This window comes from Rhinatrema bivittatum, chromosome 7 (assembly GCF_901001135.1).
Source record: "Rhinatrema bivittatum chromosome 7, aRhiBiv1.1, whole genome shotgun sequence".
NCBI lineage: Eukaryota > Metazoa > Chordata > Amphibia > Gymnophiona > Rhinatrematidae > Rhinatrema > Rhinatrema bivittatum.
This window is the reverse complement of record NC_042621.1, coordinates 44,555,080-44,579,771: the sequence shown is the minus strand read 5'-3', so window position 1 is coordinate 44,579,771 and position 24,692 is coordinate 44,555,080. Positions and strand designations below refer to the sequence as shown.

The following is a 24,692-nucleotide window of genomic DNA, read 5'->3' as shown; positions in this document are numbered from 1 at the left end:
TCTCATAACACGGACTTACTAATATTCTCAGGTACTTGTAGCTTTATGACAACCTTCCTCATGTAAATCTTATCATTCGAAATGGGCAATTTTTACCAACTGGTGGGCACAAAAAGGTATTGCATCCCTTTTTTTCTGCCCCACTCCATCTCTATTAGGCTATCGAGGATACCTTTCGGATTGTGGTCCCCAGACATCCTCCACATGGGTACACCTCACTTCCATCTCAGCGTACCACCAGGGAGTAGGGGATGCCCGGTTAACAGCTCAACCCCTTATGAGTCGGCTTATAATAGGATTTCTATAACTTAAGCCTCCTTTATGATCACCGGTTACGGAATGGGACCTAAATGTAGTGCTTACAAGGCTTTGCATTCCTATAACATTAAAATTCTAACATGGAAAATTATTTTCCTCGTAGCCATCACCTCTGCTAAAAGGGTCAGTGAGTTACAAGCCCTTGTTGCATACTCACCCGACACTAGGTTCCTCCATGACCGAGTGGTCCCCTGTACTCACCCTAAATTTCTTCTTAAGCTGGACACAACTTCCCACTTACTCAGTCTATATTCTGCCCACTCTTTCCCAAGGCCCTCTCTCACCAAGGCAGGAGGGCTTTGCACACCTTGGACTGTATGCATGCACTTGCACTCTACCTAGACCTCACTGCACTCCACAGCAAATCCACCCAGCTCTTTCCTTCTTTGACATAGACGAGCTGTGAGATCCAGTGGGTAAACACTGTGGATCCATAAAGTCAAGAGACCGCCAATGTAGAGTGGGTGGCTCACCAGAACGATGGCTACTGCCCGGAGACAATACCCTTATTAAATAAACATACAGATGCTTACTGTGACTCAAACATCGCTCTAAGCTTCAACGGCAAGAGGAAATGTGGAAAAAAGGATTTGCAATCACAAAGAGGGGAGTAGCTGGCTTGTTACGGCGGTTACTACCCCAAACCAAATAAGCCTAATACTTCACTTTCCAAGCATATACAGCATAGTTCTCTGCTTCAACGGCAGGGGAGAAGAAAAGAGGGTTCGCACTCACAAAGCGGGGAGTAGCTGGCTTATTACGGCGGTTACTACCCCAAACCAAATGTGCCTGATACTTCGCTTTCAATGCATATCCAGCATGGCTCTCTGCTTCATGGCATGGGAGAAAGGCTGATACATCAAGCATTTCCAGCATAGCTCTCTGCTTCAACAGCAGGGGAATAAGAAAAGCTGAGGCTTCACGCATATCCAGAATAGCTTCAACTGCAGGGGAGAAGAAAAAAAAAAAAAAAAAGATTCGCACTCACAAAGTAGGGAGTAGCTGGCTTGTTACGGCGGTTACTACCCTAAACCAAAAGGGCCTGATACTTCACTTTCAATGCATAACCAGCATGGCTCTCCGCTTCAACGGCAGGAGAGAAGAAAAACAACCAATAGGGGCTGTATGACATAGTCTGGGTAAAGGGAATAAACATGGGTGTAGCTTGCTTATTGCAGCGGTTACTACCCCTACTACCCCTAACTAATCAAGCTAGGTATTTCACTTGGATGCAGCTCCATCACTGCTCTCTACATTAATGGTGGGGGTGGAAGGGAAATAGAACCAAGAGTTAAGAGAAAAAGATAAGTATGAGAGAAAAAAATGTGTGAAGCTTGCTGGGCAGACTAGATGGGCCATTTGGTGGTCTTCTGCCGTCATTTCTATGTTTCTATGTTTAAACAAACTCTCTCCAATTGACCTGCAGACTTTATTGCATTCTGATAACGCAGCAGGCCTTCCTCTCTATGTGTGAGTGCAGGCACATTCTGTAATGGCCAGGGTAACATCGGTAGCACACTTTCATTCAATACCAATTGCCGACATCTGCTAGGCTGCGACATGGAGCTCTCTTCACACATTCGCAGCCCTCTACTGCTTATATACGGAAGGCCGTCAAGACTCTGCCTTTCCCCAATCTGTCTTGGCAAACTTGTTCCAGTATAATCCCCAACTCCTTCCACAACCACCTGCTGTGATTTCAGGCTGCCTCATCATTGCCAATAGCACCCCCAATTATTGTGCCTCCGCACGAATTGTCTGCTATTGGTCTGTTGTTTAATGTGAGTCAGCCTGTAGCTTGCTAATCTCCCATATGTGAGGACTACCATCCTGCTTGTCCTGGGAGAAAGCAGAGTTGCTTACCTGTAATAGGTGTTCTCCCAGGACAGCAGGATGTAGTCCTCAGGAAACCTACCCGCCACCCCACGGAGTTGGGTCCGCATATGTTTTATTTTATTTTTCGCTCGCACTTTTTGCTACAAACAAGACTGAAGGGAGACCCCTGTGGACACAGGGATCATGGCATGCTCAGTGCACTCTGTGCCAGTGCCAGTCAAAGTTTCTAGAAACTTTCAGGCCGATACACAGTGTCCTGTGCGCGTGATTCAGTAAACTAAAATATTTAAATTCTGGCCCGCGGTAAAATGAGGCGTTAGGGACACTAGCGCATCCCTAGTGCCTCTTTTTCGACAGGAGCAGCGGCTGTCATCAGGTTTGACAGCCGACGCTCAATTTTGCCGGCATCTGTTCTCCAGCCCGCTGACAGCCACTGGTTCGGAAACCGGATGCCAGCAAAATTGAGAGTCTGGTTTTCAACCCGCGGGCTGCTTTTACATTTATTTATTTATTTTACTTTTTTTTAACTTTTGGGACCGCTGACTTAATATCGCCATTATATTAAGTCGGAGGGTGCACAGAAAAGCAGTTTTTACTGATGACAGCCGCTGCTCCTGTCGAAAAAGCACTAGGGACGCGCTAGTGTCCCCCTTGCATTTGCATGTTGCGGGCGCTATTAGTCTCGGGGGGGGGGCTTGGATGCGCGTTTTCGACATGTTATTACCCCTTACTGAATAAGGGGTAAAGCTAGCGTGTCGAAAACACACTGTACTGTATCGGCCTGTTTGACAGAAAAGTTTTCCGTGATAGGGCTCCGTCCAGTGACGTCACCCATATGTGAGGACTACATCCTGCTGACCTGGAAGAACACCTGTTACAGGTAAGCAATTCTGCTGAGCCATGACAGTAATTGCCCATCAAATGCTATTATACAGAGGCTTAATTTTGGAACTTTCAGAAGCTGACTGAATCTTTAAATCTAACCTTTTACTCTGCTCTTGTATCAGAGTTGCATAATTATATAATCAGATTGGACAAGGACTCGTTCTTCTTCAAACTCCCCCTGCCCCCTCGGATCATCGTTTTATGAATCTCAAAAGGAAAGCCAGGAACTTTGTGGCACTGACACTAGTTTCTTTCATTAAGGGAAAAATGTCCAGATCTGAAGAGGATGATCGTTAGAACTGCTGTATATACATTTTTCCAGGTGAATTTTAAAGCCCTTTCAACAAGTGGCAGTGCTTTGTGGATCTGCTTTGAAGGACCTGAATATAAATGGAATAAATAAATATCCTCATTCTTGGCATTCAGTGTGTGTTTTCCTATGAATGAGTTTAACATCCTTGGTGCTGATCCCTTCGTTTTAATACTTGGTTCTGATTTTGTGTGTGTTTATACAACAACAAAATATATTTCATACTTGGGGACCTTTATTATCAGTTTATAAGCTATTTTTCCCAAGAATTTATCACTGTTTATTATAACCAACAAAAACAGGAGAATATCACTGGAGAAAAAGAGTCGTTTCCTTCCACTGACTTTTCTGTTTGGTTGGTTGTAGTAAACACTGACAAATTCCCAAGAAAAATCAAATAAAAACTGAAAACGAAGCTCCTTAGTCATACTCTTGGGTTTTGTTTATCCTTTCCATGCCCAGTAGTAGTAGTGGTGTACTGTTTACCCTCAGCATCTGCCTTTCCATGTAGGTTTGTGAAATTAGGGGCCATTTTATGTAGTTTGTTCTGGATATCTGTACGACCAAACTGAGCCATGCATGCTCTGCTCAGGGAGTTCTCTGCTCACAGTTTTGCTTTTAAGGCATGCCAGCACACGCGGCCATACCTTTCAGGCAGCAGCCTGTCTTAAAATTACTATCCACACTTCTACCCAGATCCTTTTACAGTGATTGTTATAGTAAATGCAATTTGGGTGGTTGTTTAGCTTGGAACTAACTTTCTACCTTTAGTCATCAAGCTCAGATGTAACAATAGTAAGTAAATTTTCATAGCAATGCTTCACAAACTTAGGAAGATATTAGAGCATAGCAAAAGGAAAAATAAAAGTTGTTTTAATATTCTTTTTTTTGCTTCCAAAATTTCTAAAGTAAGGCCATTTGCATGTGTTGTCTTAAGTACTTGTTCTGGTTTGCTGCTTAGTGACCTGAGTGGGCAGGAAGGTTCCCTTCGAATCTCATCCAAGTTGCTGGTCATCTCATGTATTTCAGCATCCAGGTGGCGAGGAAGTTCTGCTTGAACAAGCTGGCGGGGACGCCACAGAGAGCTTTGAAGATGTTGGACATTCCCCTGATGCTCGAGAGATGCTGAAACAGTACTATATAGGTGACGTTCATCCGGTAAGAGTAGTAGGGATTTTATCCTCACTTTCCATTCCTTGTGTCTTGCCATAAGTTTCGAGCTGAGCAGGTTTGTGTGTGTGTGTGTGTGTGTGTGTGTGTATCTAAATACACACACGAGATGTTAACTGTGCTCTATCTCCCACACACGACTCTCTCTCACGTGCTCTCACACACACACACACACACACGGCTCTCTCTCTCTTTGTGTACAGGGCCTCAGCTTCCCTCTCCCCTCTGGGCCTCCTCTTCTTGGGCTGCCACGAGATGGGATCCACAATGGCCCTGCCACAGATACTGCTCCTTTTCTGCACAAGAGCCGATGCTGCTCCTCCTTTCTGCCCGCAGGGTTTCAGCATTGGCAGGAAGGAGGAGGAGCGCCTGGTTTTTTGGGGCTTCTTCTTTTCTTTAGGCTGTGGTAGAATGGGCTCCACCATGGCCCCGCCAGTCTTCTCCTCACTGTGGGCCATGCTAGAATGCAGTCTTCCCTCACGGGGCGGGCAGAGGGTTAAAAGCTGTGTGTGGCCCCACTCGCGTGCAGCTTAGAGGGAACAGTGCTTGTGATACTATCACATGACTCTTGCACAGACCCAAGAAGGGGTAATAGTGGTGCACACTTAGCCACATCAAGTTGCTAAAGAGGTGTGGACTATGCACACAGCCATTCCAGTCATCTTTCTGGCTCTGAAAGTTTGTGGCTTTAGCTCTTTAGAGTGGGACAAAGGGAGTTTGGCAGTAAAGAACAGGAACACTAAAGAGAGAACTCCTGCAGGAGCCCATATAATTAGTCAGCAAAACTGGGGCCTTTTGCTTCTAAAGATTGCATTTACATCCATTGTAATGATTTTAATAGTGTTTAAGACAGTTGTGCACATTTTTATTTTTCCAACAGGCTGACTGTGTGAATAGTAACTCCAAGGTAAGGAGATGCCTTTTTATGATTCTCTCTGTTTTTCTGGCATAAAATTTGACTTAAAAGTGTGTGGTTTTTACAGAATAGAATTTGTGTTTCTGAGCTGTTCCTGTACGTACCCGGATCAGTCCAGAGAGTGGGTTGAGCCTCCTTTCCAGCAGGTGGAGACAGACTAAAACTTGAAGGATGCCCTATATCAGGACAGAGCCTATCCTCTACCCCTTCAGTATTCGTCTGTCTCCAGCAGGTGCAGCATCTCCCCTTCGGTTCTCTCCTGTAGGCTAGTCAGCCTCTTCTTCTTTCTTTTTCGGCTCAAGCAAGTAGTTCTTTGATTCCCGCTTGTTTTAGAAACAAAGGAAAAAAATCTATGAAGGAAATTTTGCCGCCTTTTAGTGCTTTTACTGTTTTTGTGTGGGAGACATCCGTCTCCCAGCTCTTGCCCGGCTCAGGGGACTTTGCCCCTTTTGCAGGAGGGGGTTCCCTGCATAGTCCTGAGTCCATGGACGCTTCCAGATGTGGGGACCGACACTCTCTGGGCCTCGTTCCCCCTCTGGCTGCCGAGAGGGTTTTTAACCTGCTGCAGCACTCAGTAAAAAAAAAAAAAAAAGTTTAAAAGTTTCAAACTTTCAATAAGTTGCAGGTACTCACCTACCTCTAACTTATTTGCAGCAGTTGACCAGCTTTTTTATTTTTTTCTGGTCAGAGTAGGGTTAGAACCGGCAGCCAGAGAAGCTGAAGGCAGCAGGTTTCCCGCCTGCTCTCTCCTGTTGTGCAGGCTGTCAATCAAGATTTTTTTTCAGCTTTTTTTTCTTCAGCCGCGGCTTAGCTATGTCCCGGCTGGCAGCCTGCCTTTCTTGTGGGCTGCCCTCTTCGCGTTTTTCACAGCAGGGCCTCTGCACTGCTTGCCTGCCGGGTGGGGAAGGTCCCTCCTCGGCAGGACAAGCAAATTTAGCCCGGGGCTTCACTCCTCCCAGCATGGCTAGGCCTTTCCCGGGTCGGCAGAGCCCAGGAACGGCCGCCATCTTGGATTTTTCATCGGGGCTGATTTCAGTGCTCCCTGGGGCTGGGGGGCCAGATTTTTTTTGATTTAACCCCCGATTTGGCCCCCGCGGGTGACCTTCCCTCGCTCCCCCTCTTCCCCCCCGCCAAATCCAGGGTCCCTTTTTCAGCGGATTTCGTCCTCCTCATGCACAAATCTTATCTAGCTAGCCTGCATGAGCTGGACGAAAGCCCCCCCCCCCCCCCCCCCCCCCCCCGCCAAAAATCCCTCGCTCAGCGCCGTTGACCACTGGACCGGCCGCGGAGCCCCAGGGACCAGTTCGGGTGCGGGTGGTCCCGGGGGTGCCTCCCTCCCCCCCCCCCCGGTGTCTCCCGTGTCCTCGGATCCCGCTGCTTCCTCGGATTCGGCGGATGCCCCCCCCCCCCCTAGAGGGGGATGACCCTAGAGCCCTCCGTCTTTTTCGTAAGGAGGAATTAGAGCCCCTCCTCCCTTTTGTTTTGCAGGAGCTGGGTCTGGGAGAGTCCCTCCGTGGATAATCTCATGGCCTCGCTCCCTAAGGATATGAAACCTGGGTCTGGGAAGGCTCCGGGCTCCGGCCTCGGCCTTTCCCTTCCACCCCATGCTTAAGCTCCTTATCCTGCGGGAATGGGAGGCTCCTGAGGGTGCGCTTCAGGTGGGGCGTGCGATGGATAAGCTCTATCCCCTCCCGGAGGAGGGCTTGGAGCTGTTGTGATATCCATCGGTGGATTCTTATGTTTCTGCAGTGGCCAAGCACACCACGATTCCGGTGGAAGGTTCCACGGCCTTGAAGGATTCACAAGATCGTAAGCTGGAGGCTCACCTGAAGCACATCTTCGACGTTCTGGCCCTTGGGGTCCGGGCGTCTTGCTGTAGCAGTCTCATGATGCGAGCGGGCCTCCAGTGGATCCAACATTTACTCTGCGCCCGGGAGCTTCCGCCAGGTGAGGCAGAACAAGCCGAACGTCTGGAGGCAGTCACCGCTTACGTATTGGATGCCCTCTACGATTTGGTCCGTGTCCAGGCGAAGGCGATGGTTTCGGCAGTGGCGGCCCGGAGGCTCCTTTGGCTAGGCCACTGGTCAGCTGATCAGTCCTTGAACACCCGGCTGGGCACGCTGCCCTTCAAAGGTAAGATGCTCTTTGGCGAGGATCTTGAGAAGCTTATGGACTCCTTGGCTGACAACAAGGTCCATAAGCTCCCAGAGGACCGCCCTAAGTCTTCCCGATGCTTCGCGGCCTCTCGCTTCAGGGGCCAGCGTCGCTTCGCTTCTTGGGGGCGGGGCGGTTCTGCGAGGGGGTCTTCTCGTGCGCAGTCCTGGTCACAGTCCTTTCGTGGCAGATGGCCCTTTCGCGAGGGCCAGCCTGTGCGTCAGCCGACCCATTCCTCGGTTCCTTACCTTGGCAGACGCCTCTCCCTGTTCTTCGAGGAATGGGTCAAGATCACGTCGGATCAGTGGGTCCTCGACATTATCAGAGACGGGTACGCTTTTGACCTCATCAGGGAACTTCCAGATCTTTCTTTTCTCGCCTTGCGGCCGGGCCAAGAGGGACGCGGTGGTCCAGACTCTCTCCAAGCTTCTGGATCTGGGAGCGGTGGTCCCAGTCCCGGAAAGGGAAATTGGCGCCGGCCAGTATTCTATTTACTTCACCGTGCCCAAAAAGAACGGGTCCTTCCGCCCAATATTGGACCTCAAGAGGGTCAATCGGGCTCTCAAGATCCCCCACTTCCACATGGAAACCCTGCGGGCGGTCATTGCGGTGGTCCGCCCCGGAGAGTTCCTTGCTTCCCTCAATCTCGCAGAAACTTATTTTCATATTCCCATTCACCGTGACTATCAGAAGTATCTCCGATTCCACATTCTCAACCAGGACTTCCAGTTTCGCGCTCTCCCCTTCGGCCTCGCGACCGCTCCTCGCACCTTCACGAAGGTCATGGTAGTAGTAGCGGCGGCCTTGCGCCGGGAGGGGATTCTCGTCCATCCCTATCTGGACGATTGCCTCATCAGGGCCAAGTTGGAGACCTCTTGCCGGCAGGCGGTAAATCGCTTCTTGGAGCTCCTTGCCTCTCTCGGGTGGATAGTGAACTTTTCCAAGAGCAAGCTTCAGCCCTCCCAGGAGTTGGAATTTCTGGGAGCCCACTTCGACACCCGAGTAGGCAAGGTTTTCTTACCTCGGGCGCGAGCCCTCAAGCTGATCGATCAGGTCCAGACTTTGATTGCCCTACCCTCCCCGACAGCCTGGGGTTATCTCCAAGTCCTGGGATCCATGGCTTCTACCATCGACCTTGTCCCCTGGGCTTTTGCTCATATGCGTCCGTTACAGAAAGCTTTGCTGTCCCGTTGGCAGCCAGTGTCGGAGCAGTTCCACGTAGTCCTTCCGTTCTTGGATTCTACTGCCAACGAATTACAGTGGTGGCTGTCTCTTCCTCATCTTCTGCAAGGGATGCCTCTTCAAGCTCCACAGTGGACAATAGTGACCACGGACGCCAGCCTGTTGGGCTGGGGTGCAGTCTGCCTTTCTCAGTCCACTCAGGGAACATGGTCGCAGACTCAGTCGCGCTGGCACATCAATTGACTGGAAACTTTGGAGGTCCGCCTGGCGCTTCAGGAGTTCCTTCCCCTGATCCGCGGCAAGGCGGTACGAGTCCTGTCCGACAACTCCACCACAGTCGCCTACATCAATCGCCAAGGGGGCACTCGCAGTCCCCTGGTAGCCTTAGAAGCCAGCCGTCTCCTCGCTTGGGCGGAGCGTCACCTACAGTGCCTTGCGGCTTCTCACATCGCCGGAAAAGACAATGTTCAAGCCGACTTCCTCAGCCGGCAGTCGCTCGATCCGGGAGAGTGGGAGCTCTCGGACGCAGCCATGGCTCTGATAGTGGACAGGTGGGGTCCTCCTCACCTCGACCTCATGGTGACTCTGCGCAATGCCAAGGCCAATCGGTTCTTCAGCCGCTGGAGGGAGCACGGCGCAGAGGGCATGGATGCTCTGGCTCTACCTTGGCCAGCGGACGTCCTTCTGTACGTGTTTCCCCCGTGGCCACTGGTGGGGAAAGTTCTCAGGAGAATCGAGCTCCACCAGGGACCGGTGATTCTCGTTGCTCCCGAGTGGCCGCGAAGGCCGTGGTTCGCGGATCTCATCAATCTAGCGGTGGACGGGCCCCTGCGCCTCGGTCATCTTCCTCGTGTCCTCCGGCAGGGGCCTGTATATTTCGACCAGGCCGATCGCTTCTGTCTTGCGGCCTGGCTTATGAACGGCGTCGCCTGAGGCACAAGGTTATAGGGAGGAGGTCATCTCCACCCTGCTGCGAGCCCAGAAGCAGTCGACTTCTCTGGCCTATGTGTGCATCTGGAAAGTTTTTGAGTCTGCGTGTACGGAGGCGGGTGTCCCTGCAAGCTCCGCCTCGATTCCTTTGATTCTTTCTTTTCTTCAGAAGGGTCTCTCTAAGAGCCTCTCCTTCAGTTCTCTACGCGTTCAAGTCTCTGTGCTCGGTTCTCTCCTGGGTCGGGTGGACGGTCATGCCTTAGCAGCTCACCCTGACGTGATTCGTTTCCTGAAGGGCGTTAGACACCTCCGCCCCCCCTCTCGGGCCACGTGTCCGTCGTGGAGTCTCAACCTAGTCCTTCGTGCTCTCTGTGCGGCTCCCTTCGAGCCTCTTCGCCACGCTACGCTCAAGGATCTTACTCTAAAGACTGTCTTTCTGGTCTCTATTTCCTCTGCTCGCTGTATTTCCGAGCTTCAGGCGCTGTCCTGTCGGGAGCCCTTCTTGCGTTTCTCGGATTCCGGGGTTTCTCTCAGGACGGTTCCTTCCTTCTTGCCTAAGGTTGTCTCCGCTTTTCATGTCAACCAGTTGGTAGAACTCCCAGCGTTTCTCCGGAGGAGATTGCGGGTACGGCAGGTGGCGACCCTTCGTCGGCTAGATGTAAAACGAGTCTTGCTTCTCTATCTCCAGGTCACCAATGACTTCCGGGTATCGGACCATCTCTTCGTCCTTTGGAGTGGTCCCAACCGCGGTAAACAGGCTTCTAAGACCACGATTGCGGGGTGGTTGAAGGAAGCCATTTCCTCGGCGTATCTTTGTCAAGGTCGTCCGCTTCCTGAGGGTCTGAAGGCCCATTCTCTGTGTTCTCAGGCTACTTCTTGGGCGGAGAGTCAATCTGTCTCCCCGCAGGAAATTTTCAGGGCCGCCACTTGGACGTCTCTGCACACTTTTGCTCGGCACTACCGTCTGGATGTACACGCTCCGGTGTTCAGTTCCTTTGGGCTGCAAGTGCTTCGAGCGGGACTGTCTCGGTCCCACCCAGTTTAGGGAAGCTTTGGTACATCCCACTGTCTGGACTGATCCGGGTACGTACAGGAAAGGAAAATTAGTTCTTACCTGTTAATTTTCATTCCTGTAGTACCACGGTTCAGTCCAGACGCCCTTCCCTGTCTGTCTTCTGTCCTCTCAAAGCTTGTTTTCTTGCAGGTCTGCAGATTTCCATATATTTCTTTGTGCAAGATTACTGAGCAATTACACCGGAAGCCTTGGTCATTTTCTTATACCAAGTTGATGCAAGAGCGTATTGGTATACCATGTTTTTCTACATTATTCTATATTTGCTCCGTTGAGCTTTACAGTTACTTGCTTGATCCTATTCTTGGGTTGTTTGTTTTCTGCTTTGACATACATTATACTGAAGGGGTAGAGGATAGGCTCTGTCCTGATATAGGGCATCCTGCAAGTTTTAGTCTGTCTCCACCTGCTGGAAAGGAGGCTCAACCCACTGTCTGGACTGATCCGTGGTACTACAGGAACGAAAATTAACAGGTAAGAACTAATTTTCCTTTCTTTGCACCCGGGAGCTGGTGAAAGTAGAAAAGTCATCCCTTGGGTCCGTGGTCGATCGCTGGCAGTGATCTTGGGACTCATTGTGCTTTGTAAAATTTGGCCCCAGGATGGCCTCTATATTTTTTTTTTCTCTTTTAAAAACTTAATTTTTAAAGTTTTTGTCATTCAGATGTGAAAAATACATAAAGCTCAGCGGTGTCTGAGGAATATTCTAGAAAACATTGAAAAATAAAATTTTAAAGTGTTTTATATTTTAGTTTCTCCTTCACTGGTCTCCACAGAGACATGAAGGGAGAAGTCATCTTCCCCTTTCAGTGCTTAAATGCTCCCTTCTCTCCCAACTCATTTAAAAAGGAGCAGTGCTTGAAGAAGTAGAAAATCTCTAGGACTATCTAAAAATCGTATTGACCCAAACCTGTGTGCAGGTCCAGCGAGGTCTTGGAGATCTTGTTTTTTCAAGTAAGATACATTCCATACTGCCTGCCTGGATGAACGGGGGAGCAGCATGCTCTTTTTACTGCCTGCTTTTCCTGTAACTATACTGCCATTGTAGCTTGCTGCTCTAAACTAAGAAGGGTTAAAAAGCACCGGTTATGTCTGGTTCTGGTATTTCATTTTGTAATACCTGCAACTTACCCTTGTGTAACTAATGGAATTTCAAGCCAGTGCAATATGCTCTTCCCTTTTTGGAATGGTTCTTGCTTACCTTGCCTGTTTAAAACTAGTTCTCTAGGGTGAGTTTCTTTAATTCTGGATACAAGCAGAAGCAATGTGTGGGATTCCCAGTGATTGGGAGACCAGCATGTTGTGGGGCTTCGGGACCACCAACTTTGTTACAATGGAGAAATACCTTAAGGAGCTGCTGGCAGAGTGGGAAGCAGAACTGATAGGAGCTATAGCAAGGGCAGTTAATCTTTGTGTTAGGTAAATGCAAGCAAGAGAAAACAGAAACAGGTCTGGTTTTTCAAAGAGATGGCTGAAAAGTTAGGGCAATGAGATCAACATAGAAAGTGTACAAGGTATTTCAGAAAGAGCACAAGGCAAAATATCTGGTAAGGCTGCAAGTAGCATAGAAAGGGATTTAGGAGGACAAAGATGCAAGTGGAAGGAAAGTTAGCTAAGGCAGTAAAGTGAGGTGATATTTTTTTTAGGAATGTCCATGAAAGGAGGAAGTGCAGAAGTGGCATTATACGACTTGGAGGCAAAAAGGAAGACTAAGGAGAGTGTCAAGGAAAAAGCAGAAACACTAAATACATAATTATTGGCCAGGGTACATATGATAGTGGGGTAGAAGAAAACCCATTTATAGAAGAGTGGGATTTTGTGGAATTAGCACAATTGGGGCCAGATGGGATACACCCTAGGATATTAAGGGATCTCAGAGAGGTCCACTGAAGGATATGTTCAATCGATGTTTGGAAACGGGAGTGGTTCTTTAGGACTTGAGACGGGCAAAGGTATTGCTTTTTCATAAAAATAATAATGAAGAGATGAAGGAAGTACAGTTAGTTTGGCCTCGGTGGTAAAACTTGACAGCGATGCTACTGAAGGAAAGGAATTATGTCAAATCCAGAAAGTTGCAGACATTACCAGAGGGCGATTGTGTCAAAGAAATCATATTGATTTATTTGATTGGGTGACCAGACAGTTAGATCAAGGGAGAGAGTGTTTGGATTTGGTATACTTGGATTTCAGCAAAGCTTTTGATTCAGTCTTGCATAGGAGACTCATAAATAAACTGAGGGACTTTGGGGTGGTGGACTGGATTAGAAATGGATTCAATGACAGATAACAGAAGGTGGTGGTAAATAGAATGCAGTCTGAGGAAAGAAGCATAATTTAGTGGAATACATCGGGGATCTGGCCTCGGGCTAGTTCTGTTCAATATCTTTGTGAGTGTTATTGTGGTGGGGGTTAGAAGAAAACATTTGCTTTTTTAAAAAATGATACAAAGATCTGGTTGGTCCAAAAAAAGATATCCGAGCCCAGAAGCATCCAGTTTTAATCTGAAATATCTGTAAACACTTGCATACAAAGTATGGCAGATGTTTCTGTCTTTATGGTATGAAAAGAGAGAGATCCTGTGGGAAGACTCATGGCTACTTTGCTGCAGTCTTATAATAAATTTACCCTGCTCAGTGAACTCATTTTGTTAAACATCAAACCTAAAGACTCTGGAAACCATCTGGCGAACGGTAAAAGTTTAACCTGATTGCTAAAATGATGCGTAACTTTATATAAGAACATAAGATATGCCATACTGGGTCAGACCAAGGGTCCATCAAGCCCATTATCCTGTCTCCAACCTTGGCCAGTTCAAGTAAGAAGTAGCTGGCAAGTATCCAAGCATTAAATACCATGCTACTAATGCCGGAAAAGATCAGTGGCTATTCCCTATTGATTGATAGTTTATGGACTTCTCCAGGAGCTTATCCAACCCTTTTTTAAACCCAGCTACACTTAGCTGCTTTAACCACATCCTCTGGCAATGAATTCCAGTGCTTAATTGTGCACTGAGTGAAAAAGAATTTTCTCTAGTTTGTTTTAAATGTGCTACTAGCTAATTTCATGGCATGCCCCCCTGGTCCTTGTATAATCCAAAAGGGTAAATAACCATTTCATCTTTACTCGTAGAAGTCCTTCCATGATTTTTTTAGACCTCTATTATATCCCCCACCCTCGGTTGTCTCTTCTCCAAGCTGAACAACCCTAACCTCTTTAGCCTTTCCTCATAGGGGAGCCGTTCCATGCCCTTTATCATTTTGTTTGTCCTCTGCACTTTCTCCAGTACAACTACATCTTTTTTGAGTTGTGGCGACCAGAATTGCATACAGTATTCAAGGTGCAGACTAACCATTGAGCGATAGAGGCATTTTGACATCCTCTGTTTTGCCATTCCCTTCCTAATAATTCTCAACATTGTTTGCTTTTTTCGACCACCACAACAAATTGAGCCGACAATTTCAAAGTAATATCAGCTATGACACCCAGATCTTTTTTCTGGGTGGTATCTCCTAAATGGAACCTAACATCATATAGCTACAGCAAGGGTTATTTTTTCATATATGTATCACCTTGCACTTGTCCATATTAAATTTCATAATGCATTTGGACGCCCAGTCTTCCAGCCTCGCAAGATCTTCCTGCAATTTATCACAATCTGCTTGTAATTTAACAACTCTGAATAATTTTCACTTATCTACAAATTTGATCATCTCACTTGTCATACCTTTTTCCACATCATTTTTAAATATATTAAAAAGCACTAGTCCAAGTACAGGTCCCTGAGGCACTCTACTGTTTGTTTTTCCACTGTGAAAACAGACCATTTAATCCTACTCTCTGTTTCCTGTCTTTTAACCAGCTTGCAGTCCACAAAAGGATATCTCCTATGCCATGATTTTTTAGCTTTCTTAGAAGCCTCTCATGAGGGACTTTGTCAAATGCCTTCTGAAAAATCAAATACACCACATCTACTGGTTCACCTTTATCCACATGCTTATTCACCTCTTTGAAAAATGTAGCAGATTTGTGAGGCAAGACTTCTCTTGGGTAAATCCATGCTAGCTGTGTTCCATTAAATCATGTCTTTCTATATGGTCTGTGATTTTATTCTTTATAACTATTTCCACAATTTTTCCTGGCACCGAAGTCAGGCTCACCAGTCTATAGTTTCCTGAATCACCCCTGGTGCTCTCTTTAAATATTGGGGTTACATTGGAAAACCTTTCAGCCTTCAGGTACAATGGGTGATTTTAATGATAGGTTATACATTTTTACTAATAGATCTGAAATTTCATTTTTGAATTCTTTCAGAAACCTGAGGTGTATATCATCTCATTAGGAAGCCCTAAACTCTGGAACACCCTCCCAACAGAATTACGAACACAAGAAAATTAAAAAACTTTCAAAAAAGATCTGAAAACCTAGATGTTTACCAAAGCCTACCAACTCACCCAATGACTAAATCACCACTCCACCCCATTAACACTAAGCAAAAATATTTTGCACCAATGTAAAAATAACATAACAATAAATCCGAAACATGTATAATCTATCCTACGAACTAAGTTCATAAAACTTTAACATCTTTGTAGATTGTGTTTCTATGTTGACAACTATTGGAATGAACCTTTTTGAACTCTATTAAACATCGAAACTTTGTAAACTGTTGTGATGGCGATACCAAATGACAGTATATAAAACTCGACAAATAAAATAAATAAATCTGGTTCAGGTTACAAATCTAACCTACCATATCTTCCAGGTACACCATGGTTTGGTTCAGTTCATCTGAATTGTCACCCTCGATTGGGTATCTCCCCAACATCCTCCTTATAAACACCTAAGCAAAGAATTAATTTAGTTTCTCTGAGATGGGCTTATCTTTTCTAAGTGCCCCTTTAACCCCTTGATCATCTAATGGTCCCACCAACTCACTCGCAGGCTTTCTGCTTCGGATATATTTTAAAAAGTTTTGAGTCAAATTTGTTTTAAAATCTTTTAGCTTGTCTTATCAATGTTTTTCGATTTAACTTGTCAATGCTTATGCTTTTTCCTATTTTCTTCAGATGGATCCTTCTTCCAATTTTTGAAGGAAGATCTTTTGGCTAAAAGTTTTTTTTCGTCGCACCTTTTAACCATACCGGCAATTGTTTGGCCTTCCTTTCACCTTTCTTAATGCTTGAAATACATCTGGACTGCGCTTCTAAGATGGGTTTTTTTGTTTTTTTTTTAACAATGTCTATGCTTGTTCTCACAGGACAAGCAGAATGGTAGTCCTCACATATGGGTGACATCACAGGATGGAGCCCAATCACGGAACACTTTTGTCAAAGTTTCTAGAACTTTGACTGGCACCTACTGGGCATGCCCAGCATGGCACTAAACCTGCAGCCAGCAGGGATCCCCCTTCAGTCTTCTTTTTTCTGCGCAGTAGTAGCCACGAGGGTTAAGGAACTCCACAGAGATTCCTGACAGGAATTTTCCTCACAGAATTACTAAAAACTTTCATACCCCACAGGGGTCCATCCTTTGAATTTTTGACTCCGCGGTATGCCGGTAAGTTTTTACCCGTTTTCAGTTGATTCCAGTTGAGTTTGACCCTCGCGGCCTACTGGCCGTCGACCGTACCGCGGCTAAATTTTTCAAAGGCCATGGCATCGGGGTTCCGTCAGTACCCGATATGTACTCGCACCATGACCATAACAGGCCCACATAAAGTCTGTGTAATGTATCTCGGGTGCGAGCATGATGTCTTAACTTGCACCAAACGTGCCTTAATGACACCAAAAGGTTGCAAAGCCAGAATGGAGAAAATGGAACTTCTCTTCTGTTCTCAAACTCAGACGCTGTCTATTGCATCGACGTTGTCTGAACCGGCACTGTCCACTTCGCGCCAGTATCGACCACCTGGCTGGCGTCGACAACTTCTCGGCCTTCAACTACCTCTACTCCCCCTCAGGACCAAGGGGATCGTAGAGAAAAACATCAGCATCGACACCGGAAGTCTTGGACCATCGATGAAGGAAATCATCAACCTCGCCATCGTCCGAGCCGCCATCGAAGAAACCCCGTCCAGAAAAGGCACCGACCCTTTCTGCGACCGGGTACCAGGAGCTGCAACTCCGCCTTTAACGGTGGTCCCTCCGGCTATGCCTCTGCCTCCTTCTTCCCTTCCGGAGCCGGGGCTGCTTGCTCCAGGTCTCCGTGAAGAACTGGACCGGATGGTTCAGGAGGCCATCGATAAGGTGATGCACAGACTCCACGGTCCCCCGGCTCCGAAATCGGTGCCGGTCGCGGAACCAACCATCGATCCCATTCCGGCAGCATTGGCACCGCTGCTCTCGAAGATGGAAGCGCTTATAGCCGCTTTTCCACTGATGGATCTTGGGTCACCAATGGCTCCGGTGCCTTCCCCACTTACCCTGTCATCGGGAGGGGAAACACCATTCCACATTCCTCCATCGGGAGTCCTTCCAATGCCTCAAGCATCGATGCCAATGCGCCCATCAGTGCCCTCGATGCCTTCATCGGTGCCTCCAGTACTTCCATCGATGCCTTCAGATCCTAGACCAGGACCTTCAGGAATACCATCGTCCCGTCCTTCTCAGGTTCCTACAGGGACAGGTGCTGATCCCTGTGACACCTGGACTGACGATTCATCTCAAGACACCGATGATTTACCATCGCCACCTTCTCCTACTGAAAGTAGGAAGCGTTCTCCTCCAGAGGACTTGTCCTTCATAAATTTTGTGAAGGAAATGTCTGAATTGGTTCCCTTCCAATTACAGACTGAGCAAGATGATAGGCACCAAATGATCGAGTTGTTACAATTCCTGGATGCTCCCAAAGAAATAACCTCCATCCCTATTCACCAGGTTCTTTTGGATCTCCTCAAAAAGAACTGGGAACACCCTGGTTCTGTTGCTCCAGTCAACAGAAAAGCTGATACCACCTATTTGGTCCAGTCAGCCCCAGGATTCCAGAAACCTCAGCTGGATCACCAATCTGTGTTTGTAGAATCTGCCCAAAAGAGGGCAAAAAGTTCAAAACCCCACTCTTCCTTTCCCCTAGGTAAGGAACAGAAATTTCTGGATGCCATTGGCCGGCGTGTCTTCCAGGGATCAATGCTTATCTCTCAGATCGCCTCCTACCAGCTGTATATGACCCAGTACAACAGGGTCTTATTCAAGCAGATACAGGATTTTGCAGAGTCCCTACTTCAGCAATTCCAGGAACAGTTTCAAACCCTGGTACACAAGGGTTTCGAGGCAGGGAAGCATGAAATAAGATCCTCTTATGATATCTTCCACACCGCTTCCAGGGTATCTGCAACTGCTATTTCAGCAAGAAGATAGGCCTGGCTTAAGTCTTCGGACTTGCGCCCTGAAGTACAAGACAGATTATCTGATCTGCCCTGCATAGGAGACAATATGTTTGGCGAACAGATTCAGCGGACGGTGGCGGAACTCAAGGACCATCATGAGACCCTTCGCCAGCTCTCTCTGATGCCCTCTGAGTATTCCTCCAAACAACCTTTCAGGAAGGATACTAAAAAGTCATTCTTCCGTCCAAAGAAGTCCTATCCACTACTGTCTAGAACTCGTTCCACGAGACCTTTCCAAAAGGCCCAGTCTCATCAATCGCGGAAACAAAAGCCGCAGGCACTTCCTCAGCCGGGCCCTGCTTCTGGCTTTTGACTCCTGCATAGAGAGCAGCAGCCAGTTTCCACTGCCTCAGATACCAGTGGGAGGTCGATTGTGCCATTTCAATAACAGGTGGCACACGATCACCTCAGACCAGTGGGTCCTTGCCATAATCTCGCAAGGTTATCACCTGAATTTTCTCTCCATCCCACCGGACTCCCCACCTCTACCGACGTGGAGAACATCCGACCATTCACTTCTCCTGGAGCAGGAGGTCTCCCTCCTCCTCCAGTCCAGAGCAATAGAGCCTGTGCCCAACTCCCAACAAGGCCTAGGATTCTATTCCCAGTACTTTCTTTCTTTCTTTCTTTTTTTTTTTTTTTTATATGTAATTTATGCATGTAAACAGATATCAAGTGTGTACATCTCAAAACATACATGTATGGCAAATGTAACAGAGTTGTGGCTTAAAGAGTAATAATAGTAATAAACCTGAAATGTTGAATAATAAACATGAAATTTTGAATACAGTCTCGTATTGAATGCTTTCGTTTTGTGATTTTCTACCCCCCCCTTCCGTCTCCCTTCCCTACCTCCCCCCCTTCCAATTGCTGTTGTCACGATGCAAACACGTAGCATGCAGTACCAGGAAGAAAAAACATATTACTGTAGTACCTCAGTCCAGGATTACTGTAGTACCTCAGTCCAGGATTTTTTTTCTAAGAGCCATCTGAGCTCTCCCCTGCACTACTGAGAGAATTATTTGAATTTTCGCCGTAAGAACTGCACTTTGAAAGCGGATGGTCGCCGATTTCGCCGCAGTGGGGAGCGGAGCTCTGGTCTCAGGCAGCCATCTCCGTCGGTGACGTCACTTCCTCCCATTCCCGGTACTTTCTAATCCCCAAAAAATCAGGCGGTGTTCGTCCAAGTACCTCCACTGAGAAAAGTTCAAGATGGTGACCTTGGGTTCCCTCCTTCCTCTTCTGCAAAAAGGAGACTGACTGTTCTCTCAGTCTCCAAGACGCGTACACACACATTGCGATAACTCCATCTCATTGCAGGTTCCTGAGATTTCTGGTAGGCCCCCAAGCACTATCAGTACCGAGTGCTACCATTCGGCCTGGCATCTGCACCATGAGTCTTCACCAAGTGCCTCGTAGTAGTAGCAGCCTTCCTCAGGACTCAAGGTGTTCACGTCTACCCCTATCTAGACGATTGGTTGATCAGGGCTCCCACTCAGCAAGCTGCTCTGTCGTCCCTATGTCTTACTTTACACACTCTGATTTCGCTAGGATTTCTCGTCAACTACGTGAAATCCTGCTTAGTCCCATCTCAAACTTTATCATTCATAGGGGCAGACTTGGACACCTTGCAGGCAAAGGCATTTCTGCCTCGACAGCGAGCTCTCACTCTCATCTCTCTCGCACACCAGCTACAGTCTCAGCACCGCACGACTGCACGCCACTTCCTCATCCTGCTAGGACACATGGCGTCCTCAGTACAGGTTACCCCAATGGCCCGCTTGGCCATCAGAGTCATGCAGTGGATTCTAAGGTCACAATGGACTCAGTTCATCCAATCTCTATCGACCACTGTCCACATCACCGACTTACTTAGTCTCTAGCCTGGTGGCAAAATCAGATCAATCTCCTCCAAGGCCTGCCCTTCCAGGCTCCAGACCCTCAAATAATTCTCACCACCGATGCTTCCAAGCTCAGCTGGGGAGCCCATGTCGCCGATTTGCAGACACAAGGAACTTGGTCTCCAGAGGAAGCCAAACACCAAATCAATTTCCTGGAGCTGCGAGCAATCAGATATGCTCTCAGGGTATTTCAGGATCACCTTTTCAACCAGGTCATCCTCATTCAGATGGACAACCAAGTGGCCATGTGGTACATCAGCAAACAGGGAGGGACGGGCTCCTACATACTGTCAGGAGGCTGCGCAGATATGGGCGGAGGCCCTCTCCCATTCGATGTACCTCAGGGCCACCTACTTGCCGGGAGTGGACAATGTGTTGGCGGACAAGCTGAGTCGCGCCTTTCAACCACACGAGTGGTCCCTCAACCCCACTGTAGCGGACTCAATATTCCAGTGTTGGGGTTACCTCCACATAGACCTCTTTGATCACCTCAGAACCGCAAAGTAGAGAACATTTGCTCTTTCACTTGCAGCCAACACTCTCTGCCAAAAGATGCGTTCTCCCTCTCAAGGGCAACAGGTCTCCTATATGCATTCCCTCCACTTCCACTTCTCTCAAAGACTCTCGTGAAGTTACGTCAGGACAAGGGACGCGTGATCCTGATGGCACCTCACTGGCCTTGCCAAGTGTGGTTTCCAATACTTCAGGACGTCTCCATTAGCAGGCACATTCCTTTGGGAAAGGACCCGCTTCTGATCACACAGAACGACTGGTGCCTATGCCACCCCAATCTTCAGGCCTTGTCTCTGACGGCTGGATGTTGAAAGGTTAATTCTTCAGCCACTTAACCTTTCGGAGCCAGTTTCCCGTGTCCTGATTGCTTCACGGAAGACTTCCATGAGAAAATCTTATCTTTACAAATGGAACCGGTTTAAATCATGGTGTTCTTCTCAATCCCTTGATCCCTTTACCTGTTCCACCATGAAGTTTCTAGACTATCTCTGGCACTTGTCAGAATCAGGTCTAAAAACCTCCTCCATCAGAATTCATGTCAGTGCGGTAGCCGCCTTCCATAGAAGTGTCGGGGGTGATCCTATTTCAGTACAACCCCTCGTAACACATTTTCTGAAGGGCTTGCTTCACCTCAAGCCTCCTTTGTGCCCTCCGGCCCCGTCTTGGGACCTCAATCTGGTTTTGGGTCAGCTCATGAAACCACCATTCGAGCCTCTCCAATCCTGTGATCTTCGCTATCTCACATGGAAAGTGATTTTTCTTTTGGCAATAACATCTGCCCGCAGAGTTAGTGAGTTACAGGCCCTAGTTACCTATCTGCCTTACACTAAACTTCTGCTACGCGCGTATCTTATAAAATCCAGCGTACTTTTGTTCGCGCCTGGTGCGTGAACAAAAGTACGAGCACGTGTATGTTTTTAAAATCTACCTCTAAGTGTGCACACTTAGGGAAGAAAGGTGCCGGAGAAACTAAAGTGGGGAAAAAAGAAACTAAGCTGGAATGCAGAAAACAGTCATTTCAGGGTTAAATGTCTGTGCTTTATTTTCTTAAATTAAAAAAATAACTTCCTGTTGGCTTTTCTCCATGGTTGGCTAAGTTACCTGGCTTCCTAACAGAGCTGCTTTAGACTAACTGAGCCAGCCAGAGTGTTTCACAATGGGATTCCAGTGGTAATTGTGTCTGGAGTGTAAGAGCTGATGAATCCAGCTGACGGGGCGGGTTGTTTGTGATTCAACAGCTCTCTTACACTCCAGACGCCACAGACAGTCACTCTGCTTGCAGCTGACAGGGCAGTGTGTGTTTGTGAGGATGTCATTGATAAAGTAGAGTTCCTGTTTTCAGATCTGTACTTATTCTTGTTACGTCTGTTGACTATTTATAGTGGAGTCATTATGGCCAAAAAAGTGACCAGCCTGCTTGGTCAGTTCACAGATCAGTGCTATTTCCTCTCATTTGAAACATACCCATGGCAACGGGATTTTGCTTGTTTTTATAACTATTTTATAGAAATAAAAATTTAAATGGATCCCTATGGCTTGTTGGCAGTCTGTTCTGTGCAGGTTTGGGCTTTAGATATGCTGTGGCGTCGATTCTCAGGCCCTAAGAGGATGGGAGGTCACTTTATTTGGCCTCTAAGAAGGATAACTTACCACCTTTGGCTACCTTTGTTCATCCAGCGTGACCTTTAGGGAAAGGATGAAAGGGACCATAAAACAAGCATATTAACAAATAAGCCCTGTGTTTTCTTTACCATTAACTGACACAATTTTTTTGCTCAGATCCATTTTGAAAATAACTGTTAGAAATTCAAGTCATGAGATAACAAACTGACCCTAAAGTACCGCAAATTTGCTTGCCTTTCTGTAGTGATGTTGTTGTTCTTACCCCATATTCCAGCTTTCTGTCTGATGGAAGGACTGTCTTTTGTGTCCAACTAGAGGGATTACTGTTTTACAAGTAATGTTGTGTAAGATCCTTCATTGGATCCTTCACAGGCTTTGATATTTTTTATTGGATCAGCATAAGCAATATCCAAAGATGGTTCTGTATTTGATCTTTTCTCCACTGGCTTCCTATCAAATACAGAATTCTCTATAAAGTCCTTACTATAATTCACAAAGCCGTACACAATCTCTCCCATTTTGATCTTACCATCCAACTACGTCCTCATACTTCTGTCAGACCGATTAGAAGAGCCTATCAAGGCACTCTATACGCCCCTCCAGCAAAAACATCCTTAAGGAAACGAGCACTATCTACAGCAGGTCCCCAACAATGGAATGCACTCCTTCCGGACCTTCGACAAGATCCATGTCCTGTGTCATTCAAAAAAAAACACCTCAAAACATGGCTCTTCAAACTAGCATTCCTAGAATGAAGACAACTGTTTCATATTTCATGTTCACCTGATCAATTCATTCTACCATGTCTTTACTTTGTTTTCCTTCTTTTCTGGTTTCACTGATCCCACCTAGTGTCTAATTTTTAACCGAGCCCTTATTTATGAGAGTAATTTTCAATAGATCTTTATGTACCCTCAGTGCTAGACTTTAGTTCATGACCTCTGTCTAATATCGCCTTTAGTTTCGCACTCCTAGTTAAGATCCATTGTTAACGTGGAAAGTTTGCCTACACCATTTTTCCATTGGAATTGACATTTATTTTCTGGTTCAGAAATTTATTAATTGTGTTTATTAAGTATTTATCAAGTTCCAATTAAGTATTTATTAACTATTTATTGAGTAATGTTATGTTTCTCAACGGGCAAGTTTGAAGTCTCCTTATACCAGTTATTTACTTGCCTCTCCCTTTTGTTCCATGTAACGCTCACATGCAATGTTATGTTTCATTGTAAACCGGTGTGATTTGTATTCTATACAGGAATGTCGGTATATAAAAGTTAAAAATAAATAAATCTTTTATTTAATACCCTTAAAAGATCTGACCCAAATCATGTTGTTAAAAGTAATAATGGGATAATTGATTATTTGAGAGATGTGTACTATGACCCATACTCAAACGGCTTCACTCTCACAGCAGTTAAGCTAAGAGGTGATATACTGTCCTTTTTATGTGGGCACAAAGTTTTATATAACTCGTTTGACATATATTATTTACTCTAGTTTACTTTGTTCTGGTATGCCCAAGTTTGTTATGACATGCTAAATTCTGGCTGCCACTATGTATGAGTATTTCACTGTATTGATATATAAAAGATATATATATATATATCATCTGATCCATATGTTCAAGGGTATAAAATTCCTGGGTGCCGGGGACTTCCGGCGATGACGTCAGCTGGGTGGCCGCGTCGAGTTTGAGCTCCGCAGCCCTCCCCCCTAACGCGGCCAAAAAAAAGATGTAAAAAGTCGGCGAACTTGCACCCCACCTCGTTCGGAGGGACTGTACGACCGGGGGCAGCGGGGAGATCCAGTTATCTCGGGCGGGCTTCGCCGACAGGACCTCGCTGGAACGGAAGACGGCCGGGGCCTAAACGGCGCTCTGTCACGAGGTCTCTGTGGCGGCGGCTGCAGTGGCGATTTTGCTGGTGAAGCGATCCTCCCTTTTTGACTGGCCTGGGGCAACCGGAATCCGTGCTTTTCCAGGCAGGGGATGCGCCAGCGCAGCCACGGGACCGCGGTTACCCTGCGCCCCCGTGCCTCCAAGATGGCCGCCGCGGTGGAGAGCCCCAAGGTGCAAGCCACCATCTCTGAAGAGGTCATCAGACAAATCACTGGTAGTGTGTCAGCAGCGCTGGAGGTGAGCCTTTTAAAAATCCAAACCTCTATGGATGGGATTCGTGAAACCTTGGAGGGGCAGACCAGGCGCTTGGAGGGCGCAGAGCAAGCTATTTCAAATCAGGGAGACCGGTTGGCGGAGGCGGAGAGGCGGGTGGAGGAACTGCGGACTCAGCAGGCTGCTCTGCTGGCTAAGCTGGAAGATCAGGAGGACAGAAGCCGCAGAAATAATGTTAAGATCATCGGTCTGCCTGAATCCCTCAAGGAGGATGAGCTGGTCAAATTCGTGGAGGCCTGGCTCCCGGACCATCTGGGAGTGGATATCTCAGGGGATCAGCTTCGATGCGAACGAATACACCGCATAGGTCCGGCTAGGGCACCTC

General features: G+C 47.1%; 1 protein-coding gene across 1 annotated transcript in view; it reads left to right on the top strand.

Moving 5' to 3' along the window:
* Positions 1-24,692, top strand: part of LOC115095082 (cytochrome b5) — a 138,135-nt gene that overhangs the window by 91,478 nt on the left and 21,965 nt on the right. The window contains exons 2-3 of the mRNA XM_029608303.1: positions 4,379-4,507; positions 5,400-5,426. Of these exons, the coding sequence (XP_029464163.1) occupies positions 4,379-4,507; positions 5,400-5,426 (156 nt within the window). The remainder of the gene's footprint in view (positions 1-4,378; positions 4,508-5,399; positions 5,427-24,692) is intronic.